We start from the raw sequence: 14,621 nt of genomic DNA, 5'->3' as shown, positions 1-14,621 counted from the left end.
GGAGACACCTCCAGAAGATCTTTTATTATACAGGATTGTCTTAACAATTCTGGGTTTCTTGTTATTCCATATGAAATTGAGACTTTTTCTTTCAAGGTCTGTGAAGAATTGTGTTGGGAATTGCATTGAATCTGTAGATTTCTTTTGGCAAGATGGCCATTTTTACCATGTTAATCTTGCCAAGCCATGGACATGCGAGATCTTTCCATCTTCTGATATCTTCTATTTCTTTCTTCAGAGACTTTAAGTTCTTTTCATACAAATCTTCAAATTGCTTGGTTAGAGTTACTCCAAGGTACTTCATGTCCTTTGTGGCTATTGTGAAGGTGTTGTTTCCCTCATTTCTTTCTCAGCCCATCTGTCTTTTGTATTGAGGAGGGCTGCTGATCTTTTTGAGTTCTGAGGGATAAGCACGAGCAATGGCAACGCCTTGCCATGTTGGAGGAGCTCTGTGGGACCCTATTTGTTGAAGTCTTTATTTTTAAGTCATTTCAGTTGACATAACGATCATTTTCGGGTAAGGAAATGGACCAACGGGAGGGGAGGGGAGCAAAAGAAAGCAATGAGGATGGATATGAGGGAAGTACAATATATATGTATAGAAATGTCATAATGGAAGCCATTTTATATGCTAAGAATATAACAGATTAAATCCTCAACTTCATCTGTTTTGAATCACCTTTAGCTTTGTTTTGTAGTAAAGTTCATGACAAATGGACCTAACAATTATGCATTCCTCCCCCACCTCACACAGGCTGCAACCACCCCCCCCTTACCACCAGCTGTTACTAATGGCTGGTTTCCAGGATTGTGAAGGTAATAAGGAGCTTCTGATCAGGATCTCTGTGATTTCGAGGCCAGCCTGGTCTCCAGAACAAGTTCCAGGTGTGCCAAGGATACACAGATACAAGGGTACTCAAAACCAAACTAAACAAAACAAAAAAGCAGAAAGACAGAAAAAGGAAACACTAAAAGCATGCTAACGTCTGATTACGCTACCGTGGTCCTGGTCCTGGAGTGCCGGCCCTGCAGGCATAAACCACCACGCCAGCTCACCGGTATCCTATGAATCACCACTCACAAGAATGAAAATGAGGAGTGTGTCCATGGCGTATGTGAAAGAACCACCAAGATGTGTTTCCTTTTCACTACAGAAAAAAAGTCAGAAAAAAACCAAACTGTTTGTGTTTTTTCCACCTACCTTTTCTTGCTGCCAGAATTTGCCCACAGCCAGGTGCCGTGGCACTTGGAGAGGCAGAGGCAGGCAGATCTCTGTCAGTTTGAGGCCAGCCTGGTCTACAAAGCGAGTTCAGGACAGCCAAGGCTACACAGAGAAACTCTGTCTCAAAAAATCAAAAATAAAAAGCAAACAAACAAAAAAATTTGCTCTCCTTTTTATACCTAAAAATAAACTTCCTCCCCTGCTATTATTTCCAAAAGTCTTGGGTTAGGTAGTGGGCTGAACAGGCAGAAATATGAGGAAAATGCAATGTTCCAAAGCATCAAAGGAGGAGGGGAAAGCCAACCTGACTAGGAAGGGGAGAGGAGTCTATTGTACCCACAAGGGGTATAGGAAAACTTGAAGAAGTTAGTTGAATACATTGATCTTTTAGGAAGGCTGAACTGGAAAGACCTGACAAATAAGAGGAAATGGGTTTAGACATTGAGCATGTCAGAATAGCTATGCCTGACGGAGGCACCAAAGCCTTTTCCAATTTCTCAGTTTACCCTCACTGTTCCTGGAGGCCCTGGCCATGAGGGCCTGGCTTAAGTCTGACTGCTCACCTAGCATGGGCAAAGTCTTGAGTTTGACCCCTAGCATTTGCCAAAAGGAAACAGACAAAAGTTAATGTCATGGGGTTATACCACCTGTTTTTATTGAAGTATCTAATAAATTTTAATGTCTAAACAACAAAGAAATCATTATTTGGTTCCTCTAGAAAATAAACTAGATAATGAAAATATAATTTTTTATGAAAGCACATTATGGATTTTTTCTTTCCCTCTTTATACTCACAAGCTATAATATATTAATATACATATATATTTACCCTACATACATATATAGCTTACCCTTTTAAAATACTGTATTTAATGTTTGATGATTTTATATATCTACATAATGTATTTTGATCATTTTTAACCCATCCTCCCTCTTATACCACTCCTACTTCCTCTGGAACTCTTCTTCCAAACACATCTTCATGTTTTTTTTTTTTTTTTTTTGTCCTAATAATGAGTTTAATTAGGGTTGCTATTATGTGTTCGTGGTTATTTGCTAGATCATGGACAATTTATCATTGGCTATATCTCTAAAGAAAAATGATTCCTCTTCCAGCAGCCATTAACAGTAGCTCCTCTGCTAGGGGTGGCACCCCAACTGCGCCTTCCCTATTTAGGTTAGAATGTCAAGGGGCTGAATTTTGTGATCTTAGGTAGCACAGCTGCTGTGGTTCAACAGCCCAACAGCTATGTCCTGTTCAGAACACAGGGCTCACAACACCCTTCCTTATCCTCAGCCATTGCATTCTTTCTGTTTCTTTTTCCACCATGTTACTTGATTCTTGGTGTGTGTGTATGAGACAGACAGACGATTCATTTAGGACTGAGCATTCAACAGTCAATTATCCTCCACACTCTGACCAGTTAATATGTCTCTGCATCAACCACTGTCAGCTTTTCTGACCAAGGTTGAGAACAGCCCTAATCTGTGGATATAAACACAAACATTTAGAAGACAGAGTGATAACATATCCATTTTTCAAAACACTAGTATGTTTTCTCTGAGACCCTGTGACCTCTCTGGCCATTACCACATGATGTAGAAGAGGCTTCAAATCTAACCATAAAATGGTTGGTTATCACCATAACATTCATGCCACTATTAGGGGCATATCTTTTGTGGCAGGTCAGTTTGTTAGCAGCAGAGTCCCGATGATGTAGAAACATTCTACTCACTTAAATATGACATGACTGGAAAATGTTTAAACTGTGAAAAAGACCCTAACCAAATCACCAGTTTAACCCCCCCACACACCCCATTTAAGTCCAGCTAAGTTGGAAGAGCTAAGACCTGAAACCAGGCATAGTGAGGCAGAGCTGTCATTTGGAGGGTTGACTAACCCTCCTAACACTTGGAGGGCTGCGGCAGGTCAAAAGTTAGGGCCAGCTTAGGCTACAGAGATCCAAGTAACAGCCATGAACCCTATATGCCACTTGCCATTTTTTGTTTTGGCTTCAAAGCACACTATTCAAGCTGACAGAGAAGGTGTCACACCTACCACAGGTGTGAATGAGGCTGGTTTGCATATTTTTCAAACATAATTTACAATAGATCAAATGTAGATTCCAACTACCTTCAATTGAGTGAGTCATTTAACACATTGGCAAAAACATAAAAACAATGCTATTTTTCTCATTAAATATTTGTTTTGAAAAATACATTTTTTAGTTATTTTGCTGTATTAATAGTTTTTACTCAGGTGGGGGAATTGAGATGAGATCATCCTATGCAGCCCAGGCAGTCTGGAAATCACAATATTCTTGTTTCTGCCTTCTTGAGTACTGGGATTAAGCAAGTATGCTCCACCCTGCATACCAACAGATTATTTTTAAATGAGTAATGTTTTGAAATGATTTAGTTTTTTTATTTCAAATGCTATTGACATTGATAAACATAATCCACATAAACGGAAATGTTCTGGAACCTCTGATTTTGAGTTTTGAGGAGTGTGAGGTCTTTGATGTAGCCCCTGTAGCAGACACGCCTCCTCCCATAGGGCTCCTGGGCTCTCTGAGATAAACATAATGAGAAAGTCTAGACCCTTTCTTCCCTCAAATTAAGCATATATATTCACAATTCACTCAGGGGAAATTAAAATTTCCAAAATTTCAGAGTGACTGTCAATACAGAAAATTTGATACACAGGCATCTGAAGTGGTCGTTTATTAATCTATTTAATTTAAATCCAAGTAAAATTAAGTTGTCCACTAATTTAATAGGCTTTACACCCTTATTTTCCTCAGAATAATCCTGCATGGAGGCAGTTCCAATACGCAAATCCATGATGCAAACAGTGAGTGAAAAGTACAGCGGCCCCCGTGTCCGGGTCCACTAAGCCCTTGTGTGGCGAGTCTGGTTTGTAGCCGTGAATACGGCACATAGGACAGCCGTGATGAGCAGACGCATTCCTTCATAGAGCAGCTTTGGAGAAAATACACTCCATATGAATAAGTGATAGCGCAGAGCTGTCACCAGAACAATGTACGTGGCAACTGGAGCAGAACAGATGAGTGCGTAGCAGAAGCAAGCACGGCTCAGTGCTGAAACACTATTAAAACAGAAAACACGCGTCAGTGCAGTCACAAGGACACCTCACTCATGCTTCCAGTTTGAAAACAATGACCAGCCTTGCTTCTGGACTAGAGTGCACCACACTCTCTCTTCTGTGTGTTTCTGGTCACTGAACACAATGGTAACTGTCCAACAGGTGAAGAAGGAAAGGGAAAACTAGGCTGCCAAACTGAGGTCAACCCTACGACCCTACAGCAGCAGAGGAAAGCAGATTCTTCCACGTCTGAGCCACAGGATCCCATTTCCTGTGGAAGAACGCTAGTTAGCAAACTGTATCACTGAATCACTGAAAGTCATGGCCTTAGGCTACAAGTTCCCATCATTGTTGTGTCCTATAGGGATTTCTTGAATGTGTACACAGTGAAAGCTGCCTTGTGACCAGTGGAGGCCATGGACCAGAGAAACTAGGCAGTAATGTGACTGAACATGCCAGCAAGGCCACAGGGCGATAGCTCTATTCATCAGAGTTACAGATGATGCAGCAAACTTGGAGCTAGTGGTAGGGCCTGGAAAGCCTGACCTCTGAGAATTTGTAGGATGCATACAGGTCATCTCAGAATGATCAGAGGCTGTGGAGGGGATGCAGAAGTTGGGACCAAGGAACTTACAATTCCAGGATTACTGCAGACTCACGAGAATAAAATACACTTTATGTAATGCTTGATAGTTAAAAGCAAAAGGAGTGGTTCCATACATCATTCCCACCATGAGCAGGAGGACACGCCCTGCAGTGGTGTGTGCTCAGAGGCAGAGTGACAAGTATGTGCATTTCTTGCACCTGGGTGAGTGAATTCTGGAAAACATGTTCAGTCCTGTTGGTCAAGCAACTCCACCTAAACACTTCCTGTTTTCATGCCATTGTCCAGTGCTGGGCACTCACAGCTACTCACTGGCCAAAAGACAAGACTGTTCTCTGAGCATCTGCCCTTCATTTTTTTAACCGGTGTCACTGGTGGACTGCTGGAGCTAACCTCACTTCCATTTCACCTCTGTCTTCACTGGCTTCCCATCTTGGTCTTGGCACACTTTCCCAGTTTAGTTCTCAGCTGTTCTAGCACACTTGACCCCTCCTGTAGAGAGGGCCCCCGCACTTCCTATGTTTCACTCGTGATGCTTGAGCTTTCTTGTCCCTACTTTGGGCTCACAGCAAGGATTAGCTTGTCATATCCCAAGTGACTGCAGCTGCCTCATGAACAGTGTACCAACCCGTGTAGCAAGCAGTACGTGCTCAGCACAAGCCTGTGGGTAAAGGGCTCTGCTCCTCTCTAGAGAGCACAAATGGGCATCTGTGCTGACCCAATGACCTACCAAATGGAGCTTCTTTCTTACCTGACAGCACATGGCACAGCACAGGGCACTGCCTGGTGGAGCAGTTTTTAGTAATATCCATGTAGAATATTGTGCATATTGCTCCTGTAACTGCAGCATGGGATTTCTGCATTGTGAGCAGGCAGCTCACATCACCACAACTTCCAGGTTCTGGACCCAGATCAGATTGGTAAACCATATTTGGGTTGTCTAAAGGCCTGTAAACAGACCGCCTCAAAGCACAGGTGTAGAACATCTACAGGTGAAGTTCAGACATTCCCGTCCTCAGGAAGTTTACAGTCTGACTAAACAACATTTTCTCCCCTCGGCAGCAAAGTATCAGCTTGTGGGAGGTCATCTCTTTCCACAACCCAAATGTGGTTTACAGAGGATGCTTTTCTTCCTGCTGAGGCCACCACAGTTTCTCTTTCTGTAGTCAGTGCTTGAACATCTTTACCTGAGGGAGCTGCACAACCAGTGAACTAGTGTGTCATTCTAGTCTTGGGCTTGCTGAGTCAATGCTATCTGGATACTTCCATGGAGGTGCCAGGAGGAGGTTAGTATTGAGTCTAGAGTCGAGAATTCTCGAGACTCCAGGCCATGGACATGAGCAACTGAGAACAAATCCATGAAAGAAGCTAAGGAACCAAGCCAGAGGAGAAGAGAACCACCAACAATACAGGCAGGAACAAGGGCATGCAGCCTCAGCTCACTGCTGAAGGTGAAGCCTGGGGACAGCTCTAGAGAGGTCTTCCCTGACAGTCACCACAGCAAGAGCCACTCTTCCAGGCACAGGCAAAGGGAGGGGTCTGGTAAACCCCAGCTTCACTTCTAAGCCTGGGATGTGGGGCGTGGACAGGCTGGAACCTCCCGTCACAGTAAGACACATGAGGTTCTCTGTGTCCGCCCTGTGTGTGAGAGGCGTCCCAAAAGGAGGACTGTTTGTGACTCAGCAGCATTAACAAGTGGACAGGCACAGCTGGACCAGCCTGGCTCGTAGCAGTGATTGTGAACCTGTCCACAATGCTGAGCCTCCCGTGATATCTTCTTTCAGAGAGGAACAACACAAAACCCACAACTAGAAGCAAAAATGCGATAGTGGGATACCGTGGAGGAAATAGGAGAGACAGGTTGGAGCACTGCTGGTCAGCCTGGACAGGCTACCTACCCCAGCAGCGGCAGCCTGGAGCAAGCTAGACCCTGAGGAGAGCCTCCCTGTTGCTGGAGGCCTACAGTGGCTCAGGCAGAGTGGCACTCACTTGCCCCTAAATTTCTGTGTGTCCCACCCTGTACTTCTATTCAGCTATCAACTATGTGAGCAGGCAGCAGCCTAGTTGCTTGCTGACTCAGAACCTGTACAGCCAGCAACTCCTCCTAACACATACTTCCTGGACACCAGAAGGGTTTCTGGAGGGCAAGAGCCCATGTCCTTTGTCCCCTTGCCCTCAGAAGGAAAGAAAGAGCAGGAAAACATCAAGAGGCTCAGAGCTGAGTCTGGAGTTTCCAATCCCTTTTCCCATCTCCTGGCTGTGATTAGAAGAGTGTGACTTGCTGTGGGACATCTCCAGGCTCCCCCTGCTGACCCCAGGGACCTCAAGACTGCACATTCTTGCCTTTGCCAGCTGGTTCTCTACCTTTTGGAGTTCGGATGCCTCATATGTACAGCAATGTTATTACTAACAGACAATCTGAAATGACATTTGTTCTGAACAACAAAGTAAGTGCCTTACTTGCTTGCTTCTGAGCTCAGGAAGTAAACAAGGTGGCTGGCCCAGAGCACAGGCCCCACATATGTTCCAAACACCGTGAGGAACGTGGCTGGAACTTCCATGTAGGTATCTAAGCCCACAAAGCCCGCTGAAATGTCGATGGTGGCAATGTTGTTGGAGTTACCCTGGAACACAGAACAACAACAACAAGGTTGTTCTTTGCACACGTCAGCATGGAGACACACTCAGAGTCAGCCATCTGACTGCACCTTAGCTCACCGAGCTGGTGACCTAAGGTACAGTCATATTACTCAGACCCAGGAAGTAACTGAAAAGTACTTATACAGGAGGAATCCTCTGAAGAATTTTGTATACTTCAATTTCTGACTGACCACAGCAGTTTCACAACTTCCTCCAGACACACCAGCGACTCAAGACAAGTGCACGGACCTTTGCCTGAGGATGACGCATGTGGTCCTGGGATGGCCCCATCAGAGTACATCTCCTAGATCCTGTCGTTTTGGTAACTGCTCACTGAGTACCCACTTCTCGAATGCAGTCAAGAGGTTAGCTATAGCCCCACCCTGCTGAAACGCAACATGGGACCTGAGTGTCCATGGCACACAGCGTACAATCTGGTCACTACGCACGTTCTGTTAGTTACACCATGAACCTGGGCTATTCACAGGTCTTGAGTCTATTATGGGAAATCTCTGCTGGTCCTTGTAGAGGTAGAGAACAGGGCAGAAAGAGTTGGGAGAGTCACATCACCACAGCAATCTGAGATCAAGGCTGGTCATGGTCTGGTCACAGTACTTAAGGAATTATAGATCCTTCTAATTTAATCCAACTACCCTTGGCCTTTGGGGTCAAGGGGACAAACATTGAATTGCTTTCTGGGTGAAGACATATGAAACCAGGAACAAAAGAAGAACACAGGAAGAGACTGACAAGACAAAGAAGAGAGGCCAGTCCTCACAGAAGAGATACAGTGGAGCTGGAAAAGAATCTGCAGTAATATATACACACCCTCTCTGGGACTGCTGGAGGAACTGGATCCTCCTAAGGCTACTATCTGTCTAGGCATCCTTGTATACACCAAAACTAAGGCTTGGGCTTGCTGATAATGGATCTTTCAACACTAGGAAGAAGTCTTAGGACCCTCCAGGCCATGGGGGACTAATAACTGGAGACACCCAAGTTCCCAATGTGGACAGCCTCAATACCAGGGGCAAAAGTACACAGAAGTGTAACTACTACATTCCTAAAACAAAACACATGAAATACCCAATGTGTTTCCTTTACTGTTTATAATAAATCAATAATCCTTTCTACAAAACAATAGCCCACTGTCTTATGGATATCTAAATGTAGCCACATGGTGCATGCCTTTGTTTGGTTTTTTGAGACAGGGTCTCAATATGTACCTCTGGCTGACATGGAACTCATTATACAGACCAGGCTGGCCTCCAACTTACAGAGATCCACCTGCCTCTGCCTCCCCAGTGCTACGATTGATTAAAGGCATGTACCACTATACCTGGTCAAGCATATCTTTTTAAAACGACAAACTGTAATTTAGCTAATAAAATCCACATAAGACTTAAGTATAATTTTCCATGCATTTTAAGTTTTTTCACCAAACACATATAACTTTCTATCTTATAACACTTTTGCAAAGAAAAACTAAAAGATAGATGACATAAAAGTTGCTAGCCTTCTACCCACAGCAACAATGAAAACCCACCTGGAAAAAGAAGAATGCTTGACCAAACCAATAATGCATGACAGTGATCTCGGCTGCGTCATGTCTCAGTGGCTTCCAGATGAACTTAGTCAGTATAGTCTGAATCAAGAGACTGAACGCTAACACTGGAAGATTGTGTGGTCTCAAGAGCAATGCTGCCAGAAGAACTAATCCACTATGTATTTCCCACAAACCTACAGTCTTGGTTTTCAAGTCTGTTGCAATGACTTGTGCTTTAAGTAAGTCTTTGGTACCCGTGAACAGAATGCCAAGGACAAAGACATAAACAAAACGAGCTTCAATAATACCCCTAAAAAAAAAAAAATCAAAACATGTTAGATTAATTTGTACCACCTAGAAAAATTCAAGTACATACTTTCCCATTTAAAATAGGTATCTAATTAGGAATGCCAAAATGTGACGGTATAGCTAAAAAGAAACCAAAGGCACATCTAGATCTACATGTGTGCCCTGAAGGAGCAGTGTGGACCATCCTGATGGAGATGACTTTGGGGGAAACTTGCTTTTGTGGTGCAAGTATCACTTGGTAGCAAGACCAGAGCTATGTTCTTACAACATGCCAAGAAAATCATGAATCCACTCTGCAAAGTTAAATGAAAAGCCATTGTGCTGGTGGAAGGCCTGGGTATCTGAAATTTCAAAAATGCTAACTGCAATTGAGCATGCTCATAGCCACGCGGATTCAAGAACCTCCATGTTGACATGTGTAAAATGCAAGTGTCGGTGCAGTGGCCCAAACCGTTGAGTCTGCATTCTGCCGCTCACTAGTTCTGTTGTTTGGACAATGTAATTAACCCTGACAATCAATTTCATTATGTGTGAAAACAGAAAGTGTTTTTCTACACATCACATGGTTATCCTAGGAATTATATATTTATAAAATACAGACATGAAGTATTTGGCACACAATAGAAGCTTAGTAACTATTACGTACTGTTATGAACTAACTCAATTTAAGTATACAAAGAATGTCAGTTAATGTCAGTTAAGACTGCCTAATAATTTCATCTTTTAAAATATATACCCCCAAACTAGCGTATTTTAAATATAGTTTATAAATGAGGTATTTATATACTTTAAGACTGTCACTTAATGATGGAGTGTAGTGGTATGCACTTTTAATTCCAGCACTTAGGAGGTAGAGGCAGAGGCAGGGGCAGGTAGTCTGTGAGTTAGAGGCCAGCCCAGTATACAGTGAGTTCCATGCCCAGAGTTACTTAAACATCCTATTTAAAAAACAAAACAAAGAAAGAAATAACAACAACAACAAAAACACCCAGGTTTGACTTCCCAGCACACATATGGTGGTTTATAACTGCCTGAAACTCCAGTCCTAGGGGATTCAATGCCCTCTTCACACACGTGGTGCACAGACACACATACAGGCAGAACACACAGGACACATAAAAATTAATTAATTTAAAGAAAAGATGGTCACTGAAAGTTATACTCAGTAAATAAATTTTAAATGAAATAGCAACACAGCAGTGTATCTGTTTTTAAACATGAATTTCTTGTATCACAGTGTCTTACAACATTTTATGCATTAAAAACATTCCCATTTAGTATGACTATTTTAATTCAGTGGCACTGTTGTGTTACATGTGAGGCGGTGTGGCCCTGGCTGAGGAGCTGGGGTCCTAACATTCCTGACCATATGTGTCCTAACATAAAAGCTAAAAACAGGCCCATATAGATTCCATTAAAGCAGAATCCAGCAAATGTCAAAGCCATCAGAATATTTCTAAGAAGTGCTGTGTCCCAGAAGATGACCCAAGGGCACCAGATGGGAGGGCAGAGTAGAAGGGGCATCCAGATAGGTTCCCTGCACTGAACAGTCAGCACCTCTCGTTCTCAGGGCTTCCACATGACTTTCAGTCCTAGGCATGCCTGGCTTTCTGAGTGGACAAGAAAGGAAAGATTAAAGCTTAACAGTCTACTTGGTGAATGTGGAATCAACAGATGCAGAACCAGACAGATCAGAAGCCAGGATGAGTTCAGAATATGAGCACTCTTCAAACCAGGGAGGCCTGGAACCAGTGTGTTTTCAGAAGTCAAGACAGACAAAGTGAGGGTGGATACGTTTTATAGGAAGGAGCATGCAGAGAAAAAAGGCACACTGGCTACATTCTGGGCATCTACAAACAGGCTGCTGCTCAACAGAAGGCAAAGTAAGGCGAGCGTAGCTTGAAGATGAATAAAGCAGAAACCAAGTACATGGATCTGGGTGGGAACAAGAATGCATCCACACGCTGTACTTAGACTAAACAAGACCCACAGGTAACAACTAACCTTGTCGTCTGCCCACAGCTCCAGACTCCAGAAAGAGCCTTGTTTCTACACAACGTCCAGTCTCAATCACCATCGCCATGTTCCCTCTGGCTTCTTGACTCAGGTGAAGTCAAGCAGTCACACTGCTGTTACCTGCTTCAAAAACCTAGTCCACCCCACCCTTATCAGCAGCCGTTTCCTGGTAAGCCTTTCAGCCTCTGGCTGTAGTCCTTGGCTCTCAATATTTGTTAATTCTAGATATCTGTAAGGTACCGAAGTGAGTAAAAAGTAAGGCCACAATCTATCTGTGATCTTGGGTCCTGAATATGACAATTGGTATTTTACCAACTGAAGTCACACACAGCCTGTTGGGTAAGGGGCACCTTGTAAGCTTTACAACCTGTTGCTTTACACCACCCTTTGTGTTCTAGGAAAAGAGCTTCCACCATCTGTGAGGGCTGTGCCCCTACTTCTGAACAACTATAACCTATCTATTGCTTTCAACTGTACATGTGTCAGAGGATGTGAGGTGTCTTGTTTACAGCTGCCCCTCTGCTCGTGAGAAGGCTGGCCACACCTTGCAGCCCTGACCAACCCCCCAGCAGTACTACTGCAAACACTAGGCTCAGGGTTGGCCCTCTCGATTCGCACAGCAGCAACTCTTGGGTCTTAGAAGAGTAATACAGGGAAACTCACTTCCTTTCCCAGCTACTGGGAGTGTCGGTACTATTACTATCCTTGTTCTTATAGCCACATCCCCACGTAGCAAAACCAAGTCCTAGTAAATGCAGGTTGCTGTTAACTAATTTATCACTCTATCCATTACTCCCATGACTTAAATATTAACTAAAAAAAATGAATACAATGATCTTACTTCTAAGTTATTTCTCTCCCAAAAGAATACTAACAAAGTGGTTCTTAAAGTTTTCTTGACCAGGATACAATGGCTGCAAATGAAATCACCGTCCATAAAAACTAAACTCCAGGGTTGTGAGGATTAGAATGGCATTTTTATACAGAAAACACTGAAACATGTAATAGTAAACCTTTGTATCTCTGGTTCACTTACTTTGAAATGCCTTTGTTATATGGTTGCCATGGGAACAGCACGACTCCAATGGCTGCCCTGTAGCAGAAGACACCCAGCAGCCCCAGTGCTAGAGCCACCTTGGATACAAGGGAGCACCCCCTTTGCACCAACATGAAGACTAAAACCAGGGAGAAGGCAGCCAGGCCTGAGAGTTCTATTTTGTGGTCAGAGCTGAAATGAGAAAGAAAATACCCAAATTACTACCAAATGGAATTGGTGATTTACAATTATACTGAAGGGTTTCAAAAGAGTTACATTAAAATCATGATTTTTCCTAGAAAGCCAGAAAAACAAAGTAAAATAAAAACCAAGGTTCTTGGAATGTCACAAAGGCTGCCATGCTGAAATCTTACTCCTCTTTCTTTTTCTTTCCTTCTTTTTTTTTTTTTCTTTTTGGTTTTTTGAGACAGGGTTTCTCTGGGTAGCCTTGGCTGTTCTGGACTCACTTTGTAAACTAGGCTGGCCTTGAACTCACAGAGATCCACCTGCCTCTGTTCCTTGAGTGCTGGGATTGCAGGCATGCACCACCACACCTGGCTTTCTTACTGTTAGGATAGTCTCAGATGCTGGTACTGGGTAGTCAGTTCTGCCCTCCAACACCCTTGATTCAGTGCATCCTCTGCCTGGTTCTGCTGCTCTCTCGCACAGCTCAGTTCCCTTGGCCCCAGCCTCTCACAGGTGGCTGTCCAGAGAGGTGCAGAGGCAGCACTATGTGCTCAAGAACTCTGGCCAGGCCAGTTTCCTTTATTATTTACATAGTCCACGTTCACAAAGCTTAGACAGTTAATAGTAGTTAGAGACATATTCTGGAAAGATATACATAGAAATGGCAAAAGACTTTAAAAAACTTAATGAAAGTGGGCATGGTGACATATATTGTAATCCTGACAAACAGGAGGCTTAGGTATAAGATCACAAGTTTGAGGTCAGCCTTGAATAGAGTAAGACCTCGTCTCAAAACACATACACACACACTCACACTCACTCACACACACACACACACACACACACTCACATACTCACACACACACTCACACACACCCCATACACAGGGGTTGGGGGGAGAGAACAAAGACATACATGACTGTCAGGGTGGGAAGAGAGGACTTACAGCCACAGGCCTCACTGGAGGTCTCTACTAGGCTTTACATTGTACATCCTAGGCATCTCTCTGGACTGCTGAATGCCACCATGGTAAAGTAGTATTTAACTAAAACAGCTTTGGAGTGGGTGGCTAATCGGACTTTAAAGTGGCTCTTTACAACTGACAGAACAGCCCAGCGATTCCAGAAGCAAAGGTGCAGGAGGCAGTGTGCTTGAGAAGGCGTGCGGGACGCACACACACCAAACGCCTCAGTTCCTCAGAGAGCAGCAATGCCATTCTATTCTTCTAGGACCTGGAACTCCTTCACATAGCAACCACTTCATGTTGCAGGGCTGAGGCGATATGGCCTATCACCAAGCCCTGTTCCTTCTTTGTTTCCTGAACTCCAAAGTGAGGACCACACAGTGATGTTTCTCCAGGGCTGTTGTACAGGCACACGGCAGATACCTCAAAGATGCCGGCTGTAGTTGTGGGATCATGAACGTCTGATAACCTAGTTAATATAATCTTTTACTATATTAACTAGAATCTTTTTGAGGCCCACATCCAGGTTGGCTGTGCACTTGGAAGGTCTGGACAGTATTGTACGGTTTTGTTTCTCCACTATACAGGTATAAAATCACGACACAGTATCAACCTGACATTTCCCAAGCACTGGCGGGAGTACTTCTGACCCTCTGCGTTACAGCTCTACAACCGTCTGTTCCTCTGGACATTCTTATTTTGCTGTTCTTTTATTTTAGCTTGAGTCTTTGTTGTCAGATAATTAAAAATTAAAAGTCTGCTCTTGACTTTGACAGACTCAGTTTCTTCCACTTAATTCAAGTCCCTTCTTCAAAGTCCCATCTACTACCATCTACATCTCTTCTTGGCTTTGCAACCTCAGGAGATGTCGAGATGTGCTACGTACTCTGCCCTCTATGGGTGGAAACGGAGGCAAAGGTGCCGCAGAGACCAGAACCTTCTGCCTACTGCCCTTGTCTTCCTGTCCACGAGCGGCAGTGCAGAATGAACCA

General features: G+C 43.7%; 1 protein-coding gene across 2 annotated transcripts in view; it reads right to left on the bottom strand.

Moving 5' to 3' along the window:
- Window positions 1-3,931: 3,931 nt before the first annotated feature.
- Window positions 3,932-14,621, bottom strand: part of Pigg (phosphatidylinositol glycan anchor biosynthesis class G) — a 30,492-nt gene continuing 19,802 nt past the window's right edge. The window contains exons 10-13 of one of the 2 annotated variants that reach the window (XM_021645620.2): window positions 12,480-12,671; window positions 9,119-9,428; window positions 7,393-7,556; window positions 3,932-4,331 (exon numbers count right to left, since the gene is read on the bottom strand). In XM_021645620.2, the coding sequence (XP_021501295.2) occupies window positions 4,115-4,331; window positions 7,393-7,556; window positions 9,119-9,428; window positions 12,480-12,671 (883 nt within the window). In that variant the 3' untranslated portion in view covers window positions 3,932-4,114. The remainder of the gene's footprint in view (window positions 4,332-7,392; window positions 7,557-9,118; window positions 9,429-12,479; window positions 12,672-14,621) is intronic. The other variant, XR_009591003.1, reaches the window with a different exon arrangement.

The sequence above is a fragment of the Meriones unguiculatus genome, chromosome 3 (genome assembly GCF_030254825.1).
Source record: "Meriones unguiculatus strain TT.TT164.6M chromosome 3, Bangor_MerUng_6.1, whole genome shotgun sequence".
Taxonomy (NCBI): Eukaryota; Metazoa; Chordata; class Mammalia; order Rodentia; family Muridae; genus Meriones; species Meriones unguiculatus.
This window is presented reverse-complemented; position numbering and strand designations above follow the sequence as displayed.